General features: G+C 41.6%; 1 protein-coding gene and 1 pseudogene across 2 annotated transcripts in view; one reads left to right on the top strand and one right to left on the bottom strand.

Annotated features, from left to right (window-relative positions):
• Nucleotides 1–225: 225 nt before the first annotated feature.
• The window catches only part of LOC309373790 (uncharacterized protein), an 87,879-nt gene continuing 67,536 nt past the window's right edge, over nucleotides 226–20,568 (bottom strand). Inside the window, exons 9-11 of the mRNA XM_081918325.1 lie at nucleotides 9,663–9,869; nucleotides 3,411–3,547; nucleotides 226–1,120 (exon numbers count right to left, since the gene is read on the bottom strand). Coding sequence (XP_081774451.1) covers nucleotides 1,117–1,120; nucleotides 3,411–3,547; nucleotides 9,663–9,869 — 348 coding nt within the window. The 3' untranslated portion in view covers nucleotides 226–1,116. The remainder of the gene's footprint in view (nucleotides 1,121–3,410; nucleotides 3,548–9,662; nucleotides 9,870–20,568) is intronic.
• On the top strand, nucleotides 1,746–2,589 carry LOC309373884 (rRNA-processing protein FCF1 homolog pseudogene; annotated as a pseudogene). The gene has a single exon. The product of its transcript is annotated as an rRNA-processing protein FCF1 homolog pseudogene (transcript).

Raw genomic sequence — 20,568 nt, 5'->3', positions numbered from 1 at the left:
GGAAGAACTCATCGTTCTTGGGTTCACAGATGTACCATACTCACTTCCCACTGGGGGGGGGCATACCAAGGGGGACAGCTGCAGGGGTTGGAGAAGAAATTCACTCATGCAGTAGGACCCTAGGAAGTCAGACCAGAGAACCATCTAGCTCAGTTTCATCTAAAGGTAAAGGGACCCCTGACCATCAGGTCCAGTCATGACCGACTCTGTGGTTGCGGCGCTCATCTCGCTTTATTGGCCGAGAGAGCTGGCATTTGTCCGCAGACAGCTTCTGGGTCATGTGGCCAGCATGACTAAGCTGCTTCTGGCGCACCAGAGCAGCACACGGAAACACCGTTTACCTTCCTGCCGGAGCGGTACCTATTTATCTACTTGCACTTTGTGCTTTCAAACTGCTAGGTTGGCAGGAGCTGGGAGTGAACAACGGGAGCTCACCCCATCGCAGGGATTCGAACCGCCGACCTTCTGATCAACAAGTCCTAGGCTCTGTGGTTTAGCCCACAGGTGGGTGCTTATATTGGTTAAGTTTAAGTTAAAATCCAGCAACTAAATCCAAAATGCAATGCTTTTTAAAATAACCTCCAAGGTCAAGTTCTTAAAGCAAACATTGAAATGTTTTGCCAAAATACAAGTTCACAGACATTTTCATATTATTCCCTTCTATTTCTTTTTCTGGGCAAAATAATCAGCTTACTCCTATTACTGAGGATCTGGGAAGATTTCCTGGCAGTTGCCACATTTGTTTGCTTGCATGCTTACTTTTCAGAACCAAACCATGCTGTCATTTGTTTTGAGGCTTAACAGCTCCCCATGTATATTGTGGAAAACCCTGAAATAAATTTGAAGTACATTCTGTGGTTCCAAGGGTCAATATAATGAATTATAAAATAGGGGGGAAAGCCCTTGCAATAAAAACACAATAAGAAAGCACTCCAAATCTGGACTGCAGTCAGTCACAAGTTTGGAGGGCACTACCTTCTGCATCATACAATACAATAATAAATGTACACAGTAAAAAAAAAAAAAGTATTAGTAGACTGGGATGAAGATTGTCATATGAATCAAGATGCATTTGCAGCGCTCTTCTTGATTAATTAGCTGCTGAAGACAACAGGTTCACCTAAAAATGAAAAGGAAATGAGTTGTTTAGACCATAACAGTTGCCAACCACCATTGTCCCACCAATTTACAGTTCTTTTAACATTTTCACTAGTAAAATTTACCCTACAATTTCCAGTTGTTTTGGCTCTCTGTGTGTGGAGTGTACAGACACCCTTCACATAATTCCCTGCCGGACTGCCAAGAGTGGGTGCTGTTTTGCTGGAAGCATTTAAGGAGGGAGTACACTACGGTCAGGCCAGTTGGCCCATTTTAGCTCCTCTGTTTCTCATTTTTCCAACTGAATTCCACTTGCAACATTTCCACATCGGTTTTTAAAAAGTCCTTACAAAAGATTGTAAGTATTTTAGTGCACATTTCCTAACAGACACGTTTTTGCATGCAATTTGCCTAATAGGCCCATTTTGTAAGCGTTTTCCCCATATTTAACACATTCGTGCACATTAAAATGCATACATTAGTGAAAATAACCTAGGGAAAAGTACATTAGGTTGGGGAAAACGCTTGGGAAATATGCATCTCGTACATGTTTTTTGACTGGAGAGGTAAATATTGAGAAGTGCAAATTTTAGATGATAGCTGTTTGGGAAAGTGCAGATTAGATAAATTCACTATAAAATGTGAGCGAGAAGAACGCTGTGGCTGGGACTACCAAAATGGGGAAACAAAAGAAAGCAAAGAAATATGCTGCCATGAAGCGCATGATCAGCCTCCGTGACCAGCGCATCAAAGAGGCAGACCGAGCAAAACCTAAAGAGAAAAAGAAGGATGATTCCAGTGCGATAAAAGAGAGAGAGGTCCCTAAATATCCTTCCTGTTTGTTCTTCCAATATAATACACAACTGGGACCTCCCTACTACATCCTGTTGATACCAACTTCATTAATTTTTCTATTAAAGCCAAACTGGATCTGGTGCAGTCAATGATGGATTGCCTCTATGCTAAGTGTATTCCGTGTATCACAGATTGTGTCATGGCTGAAATTGAGAAACTGGGGCAAAAGTATCGTGTTGCCCTAAGGATAGCAAAAGACCCACGATTTGAACGCTTGCCCTGCACTCACAAAGGGACCTATGCTGATGACTGTTTGGTGCAGAGGGTCACTCAGCACAAGTGTTACATAGTGGCTACTGTAGACAGAGACCTTAAGCGGAGAATACGGAAGATCCCGGGAGTCCCAATAATGTATATATCAAACCACAGATATAACATTGAGCGGATGCCTGATGACTATGGAGCCCCCCGATTTTAACCACCTGTTGAAAAGCATCCAAGATATGTCTGCTGGGTCCAACTGCCAATTTTTACAACATTGGGCCTGTTACAAGGTTCCTGTTTCTAATTTATTTCCTGCAGTGTTTGAAGCTGAACTGATTTTTTCAAACTTGTCTCTTCGAGAAAAATCATGTGAACTGTACCCTTGCTGTGTGTTCCAGAATAAATATTCATTATTGTTTAGGGAAAAAAAAATGTGAGCTGAACTGAATTGCTTCCTTATCCCTATGATGGACATCTATATGCCATGGATCACTGTAAGATTCTGCATTGATTAGGGTGTTGTACTAGAGGAGCTACAAGGTCCCTGTGTAGTACTGTGAATAAAGTTATAACTCTGTATTACAATTCAATTTATCTCATTTATCTCAGACCTTCACATATCTGTTGTAGATTCTTAAAAAATGAAGAGACTGTAGGCTCCATCTTTGGAGAATGCTATAAATCACAGGTAGCTGAATTGACATGTTTTGCAATGGAGGTGCTCTCATATATCACAGCTAGTGCAGGAGGTCAGTTTAGCTGGAGTCTTACTCTAGGAGGGTCATAGCCAGTGGTAGAATACTTGTTTTGCAGCCCCAAGTTTATCTCCAAGAAAGACCTGTCTGGAACCTGGAGAGCCCTGCTAGATACCGAGTTAGAAGGCCCACTGGTCTGACTCTATATAAGGCAACTTCCTGTGTTCTGCAGAATACAGCATATTCCACATAATCCAGCCTTGGTCATGGTGTTTACAAATTTCACATATGTTCCCTGGCCATGGACATAAAGCCACCACTGGATGCTAAGCCAACCTCAAAGTCATCAGGTCTGGATTGGACCCATCATCTGGCCCTCCTCCCCTTCCACTGTGGCCACCATGAATGACAGGGCTGTAGATGCTTTTGTTCATAAACCAGATAGTTTGTCAAAACAGGAGGAGGACTTTTCTTACAGAGGGCTTTTGCTCAGCGCTATCGCTTTTGATGCACTCTGTTCCATGTTTACAAGAGAGCGGCAGTCACTGAAAGTAATACCTGTATTCTTTTCTTCTTTCCCTTAGCTTGTTCTCAGAAGGAATTCCCAGTGCATTATCCGTTTCACTTATGTGCTCCTGAACGAATGCACCCCCTTCATTGCGTATGAAATTTATTCCACTAATGTCACCAAATGCCTGAAAAATACAGTGTGCAGGCTCATTGGTTGTGGCACAGTCCAGTGTGATATCAAGTTAAAAGAAACAAAAGTAAGCAGACTCTGGGCACAGTTTATTTATTTGTTTAAATTACAGATTAGCAGCTCTTTTGTGTGTGAAATTTGGTACTGTCATGGCAATAACCCAGATTCCCTTCTAATGTACAATTTGGGTTTCATGGTTGAATTCCGCTCCTGTGTTTTGTAGCAATTTTTTTAACAGCCCTGCCAAAACACTATAGAGGGAGTGTGCGTACAGAGAGAGTCACTAATAACATGTACAGTGGCAAATGAAGACTTAATTCCACATGAAAGGTGAATCCACCTAGGTTTTGCTTCAGCTCTAAGAAATAAATATAGTAGAATAGAACTGCATTTCTCATGCTCAGCTATTTTCTTTCTGTAGGATACTGTTGGGAAGTGAGTAAGAAAAGTATACGAAATAAAGGGGGGAAGCTACTGGCTTTGGTAATACACTGGATGTAGTATCGCAGATGAGTGATTCAAATATAGAATAATATTGTCGTGACCCATTGTCATGCTGCATCTAGGATCACCTAGAATCTACATCAACAATCATTTGGGGCTACAGGCTTTGCTGGAGAGTGACTGATGGGGTATGTCAAGACAAACACAATTGGTGTCCTCATTACCTATATAAAGATAAGCAAACGGGAGTGATCTTTCATGGATGGTCAAACAGGTGTAGAGACTGGACATATAAGACAATGAGCAATTAAGGTGAATGCACCATTCTGATGGAAGAAATGAACAAACTGTGTTGGAATTGGTGACATGGGCTAGATCTCTTAATAGATTCAGCAAATTCACAAACTCTACCACATCTCTTTAAAAAAATTAAATGAGAATAAGCTTGTACTTAATGCTGCATTGAAATCAATTGGTGTCAAAAAAAATTATTCATGCAGAGACTGATCTTCAAAATTCATAATTATATATTACTTACTAATTATATTTAATTTAATTAACTTAATAATTATATATAACTCACATATTAAATGTTAAGAACTATAATAATAGTAATCACTTCACATTTTATAAGCTGTTAACAAATTTGCATATAATAAACTGTAGCATGTATACAAATATAAACAAACATATACATAAATATTGGACATAGTCTCAATACTGAATTAATTAAAGGCCAAGTCATTGCTTCTGAAAGTGACTCAATGGCAGTAACCTTTTAATTAATCAACTTCGCCCAAAAGTTCACTTCACAGTGTAATTATAAAAGTGAGTAAAAATTATAATTGATGTGTTTTTGTCAATCTATGTAGCTGCAAGGTACTTTTTGAAAAGGTTATCTTTTTGTTTAGGTAAGCTGAGCTAATATTGCCTTGGTAATTATCTTTGACTTTTTTTTTGCTTTTTCTAAAAAAAACAAAAACAAACTTGAATCAGCAATAAGATATGCTAAATAAATATTTGAAGCATTTAAACATTAAGAATGTGGATTGTGGATATATGCTGGAGCAAACTTGGAATGAACCACAAAGTCTAAGCAAAGTTTTCTCCTCATCCGTAAAAGGCCCATTTGGAATTAAATATCCTGGCACATTGACTTTTACTATCTGGAACAGACATAGCATCAGGTCGAGGCTCCTCCTCACTCAGGAGCCATTTATCAAATGGAATGAAATCGCTTCAGAAGTGCACCCATTTTGTATTTCCCATTAGAGCAGAAGTTTTAAGTAGAAAAATAAATGTAGCAGTTACTTTTACATATGTTAACTTGCATGCACACATGTTGGAAAATGCACAAAGTGTACAAGAATCAGCTACATTTCAAGTTGTTCCAGATGAACAGATGTCACAACACATTGTGTCACCAAAACCAAGTGGGCAGCCTGTTTTGTTTTCCTCCAACAACCTCTCTGGGAGGGACGACACATGACTCCGCCCCATCAATTTTGGGGTCACGTTGAACACTTGTTTGCTGGTTGTGGTGGTGGCCAGGTTGTCTGATAGCAGCCAGGCCTGAAGCAAGAAGGCATACATTTTTAAAAGGCAGCCCTTATGCCACCTCATAAGAAGGTACCAAGGACTAACTTTTTAAAAGGTTTGCTTTCTTATTTGACAGCTAGGAACTGTTCCAAACAGCTAGAAACAACAGCAAGCATGCCACCTTGCCTCCACAATCAAGGGTGCCGGGACTGTGTGAAGTCAGCATGTGTTGTGTGCAAGCCCTGCGGCATATGCATGTGAATTGAGTACCACCATGTGCTGTGTGTGCATGGCCGCTACAGAATTTTGAGGGGGCCCATCCAACTCCTTGAATTTTTTTTTTGGGGGGGGGTCCTTGCCCCCCCCCAGTCTTCCCTAGGTAGTGCCCACGAAGAACAGTATAGTTTAAGCCAAAAGAGGCTTCAGCGATTTGGATTACTATTAGATGAGCATCCCACCTGTCTTCAAAATTGCCATGCAGACATGTCTTTAGTCCAGTTGTTTCTACATATCAAACCCTTTCCCAGGGAGGAGACAGGGAGGTGAAACCCTATGTGAGACATCATCTGAATTTTTAAAACAAATACTACAACTTCCTTGCCAAAAGGTGTATGTGTCTCACCTTTCTGCTCTCTGCATCACTGTGAATGAGAGACTTCATAATTCATCATTATAAGTCAGCCCTGCTTTAACCACAACAATGTCAGTGGATGATTGGGATGTGAATAATAGTCTATTGGAGAGGCCTAATCCCTTCATAGATCTCTAGTCCCAGAGATTTGGAGCTGATTTTAATTAGGTGGGTGGATTTGGTTGGAGTGAATCCTGAATGCCGAGCAGAAGTAGAGTGCATCAGAAGGATTTTGGCTTGTCTGGGTAAAGTGAACACACACTCCCTCTGTATATGGTTGCGTGAGTTGAAGCAGGGACCCCTGAAGCAGTTTGTGGCACCTTGGTGATTCAGGCATTTAAAAAAAAATACTGCAGACTAGTGTCTACTGAAAGTGACACCATGTATCTAAGCTTTCTTGAACGCTTTAATTTAATTTTGACCATGCTTTTCGGAGCAAGGGTCATCCATCTTGATCAGAAATGCTACAAGCCCCAAAATACAGATGTGTGGCCATCCCTGAATATCACAGCTAGTGCATACTTGTGGCCATCTTCAATGTCATCTGACTTTCATCAGAAGGTGATGCCTCACCTTTTCTTTACTGGGTCCACAGCTCTTCATTTATGACTTACAGACTCACATATCATTTGCATTTATGCCTTGAAATTGTTCAGGGTATCCTCTCTGTGAAGATTTCAGCCATTCATATGTCAATGAATTGATCCAAGTAAGGGCCAATTAGCTCCTGCATTAGGCTATCGAATCATCCCTGATGTTCTCTGATTTGGATTGCAGTAGAAGTCCTCCCTCCCTCCCATGAATGTGCAGTCTTCTGGTGCAGAAAGCATTTAACTTGGGGCTCCACTGCATGTGAGCAAACGTAACCACCAACACATTTGGGCTTGCTTTCACTATGTACAACATTTCAGTATAATCAATGGCCTTGTTCATGGGTTATCTCATTCGTGGTACTCGGAGTAAGAGTTCAAATCTAAATACAGTGAATTGCTTTCAAAATAAAGCATTAGGTAATCTGTTTATTTCCCCAGGAAGCACTCACCAGCCACAAATGTGTAAGCGATTTGAGAGCTGTTTGATATGTCCTTACCAGTTCCAAGAACAATGCGCCAAACTGTGCAGCCCTTCATTTTTATAAAAGTACAGTTTTCTCAAACAGCCACAACACATTCGGTGTTCCTTAGATTAAATATCTGAATATTGCTTCTGAAGGAACAGCTGTCAGCTTAAATCTAAAGTCTAGTTTGTTTACCGATCGTATTTTATATTTGTTAGGAAATGACAGCAAATGGCAATAACATTGCGGAAAGTGTTCTACTGGGGAATATACATGCCCTTTGGTTACAGTATACATATCTTTATACATAATGCCAGTATATTTTCCCTAGAATTATGTTAAATATGTAAAAAGCCTTTCCTCATAAAGGTAAAAATGCTAGATGATTCCAAGCTATAATTTAGCATTAGTGTCAAGATTGTTTCGGAAAATAAGCTACAGTTACCGCTTCATTCTTTTTAAGTGTCACTCAGCATACCGTATCTGATCTTGCATTCCAAATAAGCCCAGATGATTTTATTCACTTTCCAAGGCAGACACAAGAGCTTAAGCATCATGTGCAGCATATGGATGGATGTAAACGGCTTCATGAAGTAATAGGCTAGTTACCCAGACTGTCTGATCTTATTACCGCTTGCTTCATTTCAAACAATTGTGGAGGGTAGGGAAGATCTCCCTTTCATCTTCTCTGTGTTTAGAGTGATTCAGTCTTAAGGGTGGTTTTGTTTTGCTTTTTTAAAAACTAGATAAAAAGCAGGCTGTCCCCAAAAAAAAGGAAAGGAAAAAGTTTCTGTGCAACATTAAGCTTTACTTACCCTTTAATAAGAAACTGATTTCTTCTTGAGTTAAAAGTGGCTTATCGTTGCCCTCTTAATAAGAAATCAACCGAAGGCAGCAGAAGCCAAGATAATAACAAAACAAAACAAAAATCGCCATATTTGTGTTATCACAATGTATCACCAGTATTAAATGCTCTGTGCATGGCTTCTAAATGCATTTAAAATGCTAAAACTCAAAGGACAATTTAAAAAGGAAGAACTGTGAATGAAACAATGACTTGTTTTAGGGAGGTGGCAATTTTGCATGCAGAATGTGCTTGATTCAATCCTGAGAGAGGCTAAAACCCCAGAAGGCCACTGCCAACCCATGGGAAACTGAGTTAGCCACTTCCTTCCCCCCTCCCTCCTTCCTTCCCCCCTTTTCTCAAGCACACACCACTATATATTCCTCACCTCTTCCCTCCCTCTTTCTCTCAGAATTCAGATGCCCCCTCAAAAGAACAATTTTCCCACGGAACACATTGCTCCATCCTAATCCCAAACTGAAATTGTTCACGCAGACAATAAATAGAAAATAGTAATGAATAGACAACTTTCTTACTATATGTGTGGTAGGAGCACAAACACACGAGTGACATCAAGCAGAACATGACCATATTTCTCCTAACACAGCAACAATTCTCTTTCTGCTCCCAGATCTGCTCCAAAAGGTCCCCTAACATTTATTTTTAATACAGTATGTATTTTGTGGTTTTATATCTTGATTTTATTCTGTGAACCACCCTGAGACCTCTGGGTATAGGGCGGTATATGAATTCTTTACTATGGAGACTGATTTGTGTAGAATGCTATCAAGTGACCAGTTTAGAGATCCCAGTGCAGATTGATCCTGAATACAGTGGTGCCTCGCAAGACAAATTTAATTCGTTCCGCAAGTTTTTTCTTCTTGCAAGTTTTTCGTCTTGCGAAGCACGGTTTCCCATAGAAATGCATTGAAAATCAATCAATGCGTTCCTATGGAAACCACCTTCAGACCAGGTCCGGGGACAGGCTGGGGGGGGGGACAAGGGCTTTTCTTCCCACCCCCAGCATTTTAAAAAACCCCGGGACAGCGGAGGACTTCTCCACTGTCCCGGGGCGATTTAAAAGCCCCCGGGAAGGCAGGCAGGGGGGACAAAGACTTTTGCCCCCCGCCAGCCTTCAGAAGAGGTCCAGGACCTCTTCTGAAGGCGGGCGGGGGTAAAAGTCTTTGCTCCCCCCCGCCTGCCTTCAAAAGCCGTCCAGGATAGCGGGAAGTGCTTCCCTGCTATCCCAGACTGCTTTTAAAATGCTGGCGGTGGGGAGCAAAGCCTTTCGTCCCCCGTCGGCCTTCCTGGACCTCTTCTGAAGGCCGGAGGGGGGGAAAGGCTTTGCTCCCCACCGCCAGCATTTAAAAGAGGTCCCCGGAGATTTCCCTATGGGCTTTCTTCTTGTGAAGCAAGCCCATAGGGAAATTCGTCTTGCAAAGCAACTCGCAAACGGAAAACCCTTTCGTCTTGCGGGTTTTCCGTCTTGCGAGGCATTCGTCTTGCAGGGCACCACTGTACACTGTACAATGGCCTATGGTTGCATTTGGCTGTAAGAATTACATCACATTAAAAACCAGAATGTTGGGACTTACCTCTACAATAGCACCACTAGGCAGTCTAAGGAAGTGCCTGTACAGTTCTTGGAAGCCCCCAAGATGAACTGTGTATATAGATACATGAACAGTGACTGCTCCTGAGCTTCCAATAGATTTCAAGATTTCATTGGGGAGCTGGAGGCCAGTACTGGAGACACCAGACGTATTGGCATGGTCTTTCCAGATATAATCACAGACAATGACCTAGTGAAGGAGAGATCATATGGTTATTTCATTTCTGCCATGAGCTTGGTCCCTATTCAGCTATTTTACCTTATTCAAATCAACTTAATTTTTAAAAGAAACTCGGGATCAATAAGATTCATCCTACAAAAGACATACCACAGGCAAAATTAATCATATTCATTATACTTGAAATTGCAAAGTATACATGCCTGTCAAGGCAAATAAATAAATGTGATATACGACATTAGCAAACATTATAGATTGACTGGAGTCAGGCATCTCATTTATTTATTTCTTTATTTCTGAAGTTAATACAAGTTGCCTAGCTGTGTTTTAATGCTGAAATACATTACAGCAGGGAATTGAAATGTGATAATTTTAGCAAAGCTGTAAATCTCATAATCAGCTTTGCATATGAGTAATCAGAAAACATGCAGGATCTCAGTTTCTAAGGCTGCCAAACTTTATTTCTCAAAGTACCAAGCATAAGAACGAAAATTGTCCACTTTGCTTTGATAGTTGGATTTTGAAGACAAGATGCATACAAATCTGTTAGTGATAATGTTTTAGATGCCTGGAAATTGTGGTTAAAAATATAACCTTGAAGCTCTGGTTTCTAAATATACATTTCACTTGAAGTGCCTTTTGGGATATCCATTTTGCCCACTCAATTATATGTAATGATATTACTGAGCATTCTGTTGTTGCACTCTTTACAACAACCCTCGGAAGCAACCTAGTATTGCCATATTGGCCTGAATATAAGTCTCACTTTTCCCCCAAATTCCAACCATGAAAAGTTAAAGTGTGGCTTATATTCGCGACCTTATGGTATGCAACCAGGAGCATGGGGCAAACAGCACTAGGAGCATGGCAAAGTGGTGGCAGCCCTGTGTGTAGTCCCCCATCCTCTCCCCCAAGGCTGGGAAGGGAGAGAGCAAGGAAGGCGAAGGGCCGTTGGCAACATAGTGCAGCTCCCCACCCCTTGCCTAGTATGCAGCCAGAAGCAGTAAGAATTGGAGTGGCTTATTTCCTCTTTCCCACTCCAGTTTTAAAGGTGTGGCTTATATTTAGGTGCGGCTTATATTCGGGCCAATATGGTATTATCTCTATATTGGAGATGGAAGAGTAAGAGTAGTTTGCCTAGAGGAGGCGTAGGGAGCCTCAGGCATGAGGGTCAAACGCAACACCCTATGACCTATCTATCTGGCCCATGTGACTCTCCCCAAGTCACATCCCCTTTCCAACAATGCTTCCTCTCCTCAGGCCACATTCCCTCACAGTTCCCTCACCAGAAGAGGAATTGATTCTTTGGGAGAAGCCATGATTGTTTAAAGTAGTATGGTACTGCTTTAACTGTGTAGTCCATAGGTTGAGATCCCACACATTCCTGCATAAGAGCAAGCCCCATTGAACTCAATAGGATTTACTTAGCAGAACTGCATAGGTTTACATTGCGAATATCCTTGCAGCTGCAGGATACAGAATAGGTAGGAAGAAAAAGAAAACATTTATTTCCCAGAAAGGGCACAACTATTCATTTCAAACAACCTTCCTTTTCTATACAGGAGTATGAAATCCACTGTAAACTGAGAAATGTGTCTTTCAGAATATCTTTAAAGTGATATGTCCATTCAGTGTTGAATAATTCAGAATGCATATCTGTTAAGGAGTAGAATGCTTTATCTCTAATGTGCCCTGAATAACCTGAAGTAAGTGCCAAGCAGAAGACTCCGCTGTCATCTGAAATCTCTGTCGTGAAGTTAATCAAAAACGTCCATTCATCTCCTCATAGGCCAAATGTGGCTTCATAAATCTGCTGAGACAGACTAGTCAAGAGACAGTGCATATAGGACATGTCAGAGGCATTGAAGACAGCTATGATCTAGATTCACAGGAGCTGACAAGAGACCACAAAATGCCAGTACAGCATCCCATAATCCTAAAGTGAAATCCATCTTTCAGCAAAAAAACAAATTAAGGGCAATAATTCGGTGATAAGAGGCAGGCCAGAACATGTTCAAAACGCTGAATATTTCACAGGGTTGTTTAATTAAAACAGAAGCATGATGCTTTTAATTGCTCTGCAGCAGTTCAGCCTGAAATTAAGCCTGATGTGAATGCACTTGCAGTTGATTTAAGTTGTTATAATTGCAAAATATTACAAGGAATGAACACCAAGATAACACTCGAATGGGGCTTTCTAGTGCAAATCTTCTCTTCTCAGCTCTGGGCCAATTTGTGAGGGAAGAGGTGAGAGAAAGGATCGTAAATGTCAACCTGCCCACATTCTTTAGCAAGCCTCACATGGATTTAAATTTCAGCTCCCGAATGTGATGCATTTTCCCACACCAACAACATTTTGGCAGTCATTGTTTTCTTTCATGATGAGGGGAAAAGTAATTTAGGGAATACAGTGGTACCTCGCAAGCCGAAATTAATTCCTTCTGCGAGTTTTTTCGTCTTGCGAATTTTTCGTCTTGCGAAGCACGGATTCCCATAGGAATGCATTGAAAATCAAAAGGAAATCAACTTGCAAGACGTTTTCGTCTTGCGAAGCAAGCCCATAGGGAAATTCGTCTTGCGAAGCAACTCAAAAAACAAAAAACTCTTTCGTCTTGCAAGTTACCACTGTACATAAAAGGTTGGGAAATTTCATTCCATGCATGCTAAATACTAGAGAGCATTTAGCAGTTTCAGAAGGTCCTATGGCAGAGTAGAAAGTGGATTCCCTTCTCCATTCCAAGAGAGAGTTTTGGTGGGAAGCCTTCAAGTGCTCTTTGTCCTAGTTTACTAGATTCTTTCCAGACCACCTGAAATTTCCACACGCACCATATGACCTTTTAAACTAAGGTGTTCAATCAAGGTTTAAACCAAGGGGAAGCTACCAAATGGTGGCAGAATAGTGTTCTCTGGCCACACACCCCTTCTCCATTGTTGCTCCACTTGGTCTCAAAGCCAAGATCCACTTACAGTGGAATCTTGGTTCTTGAATTTAATCCATTCCAGGAGTCCGTTCGACTCCCAAAACTGTTTGAAAACCAAGGCACAGCTTCCGATTGGCTGCAGGAGCTTCCTGCACTCAAGCGGAAACTGCGTTGGATGTTCGGCTTCTGAAAAACATTCAAGAACTGGAAGTGAAGCATAAAAAGCAGAACATGGTGGCTTTGAGCAAATGAGCTTCCTGATGCAACTTATTCTGGATTCGCTTGACTTAGTCACCTTGGGAACTTATTTGAAGGGCAGGGGAAACATTTCCCTGTGTGAAATAAATAAATCATGTATTGCCAGATACTTTTATCAATCCCAAGCAAGAGTTCAGTGTTTGAATCCCTTCTACTCACTACAGATAGGTACTCATGCAAACAGCACACACATATCTGAGAAACGGCACAATTTTTCTGCAGGAAATTTCTCTGCAGGTTCCAAGCTCTCAGGTTTAGCCACAGGCAAATAAAAATGTGTGCTTATTTGATAATATTTATTTATTAGTAACTTTAAAAGTTTCAGTCACATTCCCAAGGATCAGAAGTACAACCTCACTAATGAGGGCCTAAAATTACGAAACGTGGGTGGTGCGTGATGCAGGGCAAATGAGCTTTTGCAATTTGTGTACTCAGTTCCATACTTTAACTATGTGCTGTGTGAAGAAACATTTCCTTTTGTCTGTCCTGAATCTTTCTACATCCCACTTCATTGCTCACCCCTCCACCCCAACACCAGGTTATTTATGAACAAGTTAAAAAGTACCATTTCTAAGAGTGATCCTTCAGGAACCCCATTTCTTACACCACTGCACTGTTAGAACTGTCCTTTTATTCCTATTCTATTTCTCATTCTTTTGCCACTTATCCTCTCCCTTATCCAGTGACTTCTAAGGTTAATCACGAATCTTGGGTGGGAGAATGTCTCAAAACCTTTCTGAAAGTCTAATTACACCATGTTGATGGGCTCACCCTTATCCATACACTCTCAAAGAACTCTAAAAAAAAATTTTTTTAGACAGGACTTGCAGAAGCCATGCTGCTTCTCCATCCATTTTCTTGGCCTTGACCTGTGCCCCAATTCACACTGAGCCCAAATGTTTCCCTGCCCTACCAGCTCCAATCAATGCCACATTCTAAAAAACCGAGAAGTAAGATTTTCAGGCTATTAAGAAACCATCCATCAACCAGGAATATTAGACCCTCCAAGTGTCCTTATTTCCAGGGACAGTCCCTGAATTACAGAAGCTGTCTCAGTTTCTGATTTGATCTTGGAATGTCTCATTTTTCCTTAGGACGTCCCTATTTACATTGGAAAAATATTCGAGGGTATGGTAAAGGTAAAGGGACCCCTGACCATTAGGTCCAGTTGTGGACGACTCTGGGGTTGTGGCGCTCATCTCGCTTTATTGTGGCCAGCATGACTAAGCCGCTTCTGGCGAACCAGAGCAGCGCACGGAAACGCCATTTACCTTCCCGCCAGAGCAGTACCTCTTTATCTACTTGCACTTTGATATGCTTTCAAACTGCTAGGTTGACAGGAGCAGGGACCGAGCAATGGGAGCTCATATTCGAGGGTATGGTAGGATGTCCCTATTTTCATGTTGGAGAATATGGATACGACCCCCAAGCCAAGGAGAGAAGTAACTATGCAACCTTTAGAAAACATCTGAAGACAGCCCTGTATAGGGAAGTTTTTAAAAAATGTTTAATGTTTAATTATGTTTTTATATGTGTTGGAAGCCACCCAGAGTGGCTGGGGGAACCTAGTCAGATGGGTGGGATAATAATAATAATAATAATAATAATAATAATAATAATAATAATAATAATAATAAATAGAAAGGAAATCCCTATTTTCATTGGAGAAATGTTGGAGGGTACGGAATATCCTTTTGTGAAGACCCTGACTTCCTATTAGCCTGCTAAGTGAAGCCATAGTGATATGCCCATTTGTGCTAATACAGACAGCAAAATCTGCCGCAAGAGTACCTTTAGGTTTTGTGAATGAGGCGAGTCTGTTTGTGCTTTCTGAGTCTAAACTGCTTTATCCACTTTGCAACTGCTATCTCCAATATACGCTGGAGGGGAGAAAATGTTATCTCTGTATTCAATATGCTTGATTTGCAGGGAAACACACACACATAACTGTTCTAGCATTATTCTAACCACCCGCCTGTTAGAGCAATGCCCTTTATTAGTGGAGTGCACTTTCAGTAATGACTCTATACAAGACAGCAAAAGATCACTGGCTGGTAAATGTCTGTGAATTCCATTTCCCACTGCAAACAAAACCCATTCTGAGCCACCAGCCAACAGAGTCTCCTCCAGCTGCTGGAGAAGAAGGAAACAAAAGTGATTATTTATGAAGAGTGGCAAAATAAGATCCCAAGGAAGCCTGTCATAAAATGCTTGTTGCATAATACATGATGGATCAGTTCTATTATGTAACTTTCCCAAAGATATAACAATAAAGAGAGTTGCTAAGCATCATAGTCAGCATTAATTTACAGTAGGAAAAATAATTAGAATCTACCCCATTTTTAATTTTTTTTTTTTTGAAGAATGGAGTGAAAATGTAAACAATGCTTCCCTCCAGGCAAGCACTTTATCAAGTTGACAGGTGCATTTGAATTTCCGAGGGTGGGGGACATAATAGGTTATTTATGTGTCATTTTAATAGAAAGGCCCAACCATCAAGATGGACAGGAGACTTTATCAGGACTGCTGTTTGCAACTAATCCACCAATTTAATACCCCAGGAAAATACCTGAGACAAAACTGGTCCATTTTTCTTATACACTCCATTATACCCAAATCAATATGGGCTCTATTCATCTCCAATCCTTAGCACGGCAGGTGCCCATCACACTGCACCCCTCCCTCTCGACTCAAAAGGCAAGCAACGCTGGTTTGCATTGTAAGGCTCCAGTTCAAACACTGGAAGTGAATGCAGAAAGAAGAGCTGAATAACTTGGGTCGATCCATGCACAACTGGGAAATTGGGGGTGGATTATGAAGGAGACATCTACAGCTCAAAAGGATCAGGTAGGAGGCAATAGGAAAGGTCTTTGCTAAGACCCCGGAGAGCTGCTGCCAGTCGGAGAAGACAATATTAGGCTAGATGGACAATAAACTGATATAGTGTCAGGCTGTTTCCTAACAGGTGATGCTGTTTTGACTCGTCCATCCCCATTCTGCTAGGCAGTGCCTCCACCACTCCTCATTACAATTTATTTAGTAAAATAATCCTTTTGGAGCAGGCATAGGCAAACTCGGCCCTCCATATGTTTTGGGACTACAACTCCCATCATCCCTGACCACTGGTCCTGTTAGCTAGCGATGGTGGGAGTTGTAGTCCCAAAACATCTGGAGGGCTGAGTTTGCCTATGTCTGTTTTGGAGCATTCTTTCTTATTTCTTAATCACGATTCACAAACTTAGGACACGCTATGGCGGGGCAGTGTTTATCCAATGGGTGACATTTAAAATTCATTTGAAAAATTGGAGATGAATAGCAACAGCAACCAACACCAAGAATTGAGAGGGCAACTGAGTCCAAATACATCACTTTGTGCCTCTGCTCCCCATCAAAATCATTATCAACCCAGCGGCTCTACTGCATGAACTCAGCTACAATGGTTCAATCAATGTCAGGACATTGTGGGTGCTAGCTATTGGGGGGAAATGGCCTCGCAATGTGTCATCTTGTGGTTTTCAGAGCTGATTCATCACAGGTCTTTCCTTGGCCATGCTATTTGGACACCTGGCTTTGAACATAAAGAGGGAGAAATTAGAAAAAGAAGGAAGAACAGCAGCCAATTCCTGTAGAAAAGAGCAATTTCATTTTGCAGGATTAATTAAAATGTGGGAGATCAACTGCAATGTGAGGGAAGGCGTGGACCTTTTGCCTGTGGATCAATGTTCTGTGAGATATATAACCCTTTCAAAAGCAAAATGGAATTCCTTGAAATTGTCTTGCTCACCAGGCTCTCTGTTTTGAAGCTATTTCTTTTAGCCAGTACCAGTTTTTTCCTCGCATGCAGTTTTCACTTCTAACTCAAAGTTTCCGTATGTTAAAATATATGAAATCAAAGGACACTTCTAAAAATAACCATTCTTAAATAAGCATCTAATATAAAGCCTCCATCTGTCAATCACCTGCTGTCACAATGATGGCAGGTGAGCTGTTTCTGCCCACATGGATGGTCATCTGATCTTCAGGGCCCAGTAGCTGCATGGCACCTTGCAATCCCTGACAACCTAGTGCCTGCAAATCTGCTTTGGCCTAGTTGAATATTTACCTGTCCCACACAGGTATGGCAGGGGTCATAGCATGGCTAAAATAGCCCTAGCTGCATCAATGACAACAAATACAAGTGATCCTTGTTTTGCACAGGGGTTACATTCTAGACCCTGTGCCTGTTGGCACAGCCCATGAAAAGTGTTGCACCCCACCTCTGTTCTGCCTCCATCCCACCCTTTCAGTGGTGTTTTAGTGACTTTGGGGGTCACTTTGAGGTTTGGCGTCATGCACGTGTGTGCGTTAGCGCATCAATCAGTCATGTCTAAACCAGGAGTTACCTGTATACATGCTTATTTCCTTGGCCTGTACAGTCATACCTCGGGTTAAATATGCTTTGAGTTGAGCACATTCGACTTGCGCTCCTCGGCAACCCGGAAGTAACAGAGCACGTTACTTTCGGGTTTCGCCACTTGCGCAGACGCTGAAAATGATGTCACGCGCATGCGCAGAAGCAGCAAAAAGTGACGCGCACATGCGCAGACGTGCCATCGCTAGTTATGTTTACCTCTAGATGTGAGCGGGGCTCCGGAATGGATCCCGTTCATATCTAGAGGTACCACTGTACATTACCTGCAATTGGTACAAACAAATTAGTGTCAGCTTTGGCAAGCAAAAATGCCGTTAGATATGTTGCAGCGATAGGAGTCATAAAAGCAAAGTTTTTTTTTAAAAAAAACCTCTTACTGATGAATATCTTTCCTTACCAGTTGCATGAATTTGAATAATATTCTTTTAGCAGATAATTATTCATACACAGCTTCTCCTGCTCGTACCGTTTATTTGAGGTGTCTTATTAAAGCGATTGTTGGTATGTTGGCTTGATTTTGGAAAGGGGCTAGCAAATTCAGGAAGGAACTGAAAATCACTTCAAGACAGATCCTTTTAATCAATCTCAGGCTTGCAGGAGTGAGGATTTATGAGGGTCTTTCACCCCTAGGTGTGATGCTAGTAACATAATCCAATGTAACTGTTAACGTTTGCATCTGGGCATCCACTGGAGAACCAAACCATAGCCGCGGAGCTAAAGAAGGCAAAAGGCATAACTTCAAGTGTTAATTGTTCAAGACTCTTATACGAAACATTCACAAACTACATGGGCTCAAGTGCTGTGGAGGCTACAGTGATGGTGAAACTAGGCCTTAATTAACTCCTGGGGTAATTTACAAGTATGCACACCGCACTAGTTGCTGGGCTTGCTAACAAGACCCTTGATCGATGGCATGTGTTCAGGAAGGGGGCTAAAATGTGGCAGATAATAGGGGGGAATCGAGGGAACAGATAGGAACAAACCGAGGACCCAAAGCTCAAGGGGAAACCATGTTTGTGGAGGGGGGAAGAAAAAGGTTTCCACTTGGACCTCCCCCTCAGCTTCACCATTTTGTCTTCTCAAACACTGGCATCACATGTGCGGGACAATGTTCATGGATATCTGATTCACACAATTGTTTCCGAAACGGTTCTTTCCATTCCTTTTCATAAAGCTTTTTGTGGCAGCAAGTTTGGCATAGTGGTTAGAATGGGAAGGCTGGGAAGGCCTTGGGCCTCAGCCTGACCAACTTCATAGGGTTGTTTTGGGGAATAAGATGAGAAGGCAGAATGTATTCTGCCTTGAGCTCTTTGGAGGAATGGCACAATATAAAGGTAACAGGTACATACATACACACATATAATGTATACCAGGCACCCCCAAACTCAGCCCTCTTGCTGTTTTGGAACAACAATTCCCATCGTCCCTGACCACTGGTCCTGTTAGCAAGGGATGGTGGGAGTTGTAGTCCCAATATAGCTGGAGGGCCGAGTTTGGGGATGCCTGATATATACACATTCCTTACCCAGTTTTGGAACTGTGGTAGAATCCAGGCGCAACCAGTTGACTACAAGCATTTAAGAGCCTGGACAAGAAGAAAGCGGGTGGCCTACAGTTCTGAATCAACTCTAAGGCCTTCCATAAAGCTCACCAAATCTCATTTGCAGGGCTGTCCCATAGAAGCTGGAGCAAGCTTGTTTTCTCCTGCTCTTGGGGGGGGGTAGGAACCAATGGCTTCAAGTTACAAGAAAGGAGATTCCAACTAAACCTCATGAAGAACTTTCTGACAGTAGGAGCTGTTCAACAGTGGATCAGTGTTCCTCAGGAGGTTGTGGATTCTCCTTCCTTGGAGGTTTTTAAGCAGAGGTTGGATGGCCATCTGTCATGGATACTTTAGCTGAGATGCCTGCATGAGGACTGCTAGATGACATTGGACGAGATGGCATGTTTGTTCTAGGCATGTTTGCATCGAAGTGAATCCCACAGAACCCAGAGGGATTTACTCTCTATTAATAATATTCAGGGGTCCTTAATAATGTTCAGGGTTGCACTTAGCTAAGGAGGAAGCCTCATTAAACACAATGGACTTACTTCTGAGGCAACCTACACAGAACTGCACTCCACTTGCCATAGTCTAATGCCCTTATTAAACTCTCTAGGAACAAGGTAAATTAAAGGGAAGCGGTACCAATTCAATTCATTCATTCATTTAAATGAAGCTGATGAGCTTTGAGTGAAATAAAGTTTTCCTGCCCTGGAAAGGCAAGAGTTCTACTTTGAATTTACTGCCAAGCCTGTCAGAATACGGTGTATCACCCATTTGCTTGTTTTATTTTTCTTGCAGAACAAAATGTGGGGTGTTTTATGCATTCGAGTAGAACAGCTTGTTTATTCCAGCTGTTTAATATTTGTCAGGGGACCTACCAACCTCAGGCAACTTTTTCAAGGTTCATTAAAACCAGACCACAGACGAAACCTGCAGACTCATGTTAAGCCCACCTAACCCTTTGGACAGCTGCAAGGTTAGACGCGTGGAATGTAGTCACTAATCTGAATAATGCTCCTGAATGAGATCTTACACTGTGTATTCTCCTTGCTTGTTTCAATGCAAATATGGGAGCTTGCTTACCCAGGTAACTTCCTCTGAAATATTGTCACGGTGAAATTGTCAGAAGAACAAATGCAATCTAATGCAGTGGTTAAGCAGGCTAAAAGATAAGGTTGAAACTGGAAGCTAAAATCCTAATGTGACTTTTCATTATTACAAAGTGCCCCCCTCTTTTTGCTTCATACTCTCATCTTTGTATGAAGTACTATAATTCAGAGTGGAAATCAAAGTGGGATGGGGGAGACATTTGATTTAATTTGCATTTAAGGGCCAAACTGCCTAATTCATACTTTCTGAAACATTATGTAAACAGAAAGACAGTTCTCCTTTGAAATCCGCACTTCTCCAAATTTTGCAAAGCAGCTCTTGATGCAAGTAATAGGTGCAAAAATGCATATGCCAGGGTAAGATATCCATTAAAAATGCATACATTGGTGAAAATAACAGAGATGCATGATATCAGGTGAAATTGCTGCGTGTACATATGTAAAATTGCATATAAAATGTGTGCAT

Source organism: Podarcis melisellensis, assembly GCF_964234715.1.
Source record: "Podarcis melisellensis genome assembly, chromosome: 7".
In the NCBI taxonomy this organism is placed as follows: Eukaryota; Metazoa; Chordata; class Lepidosauria; order Squamata; family Lacertidae; genus Podarcis; species Podarcis melisellensis.
Note: the sequence above shows the minus strand (reverse complement) of the source record. Positions and strands in the feature narration are given on the sequence as shown.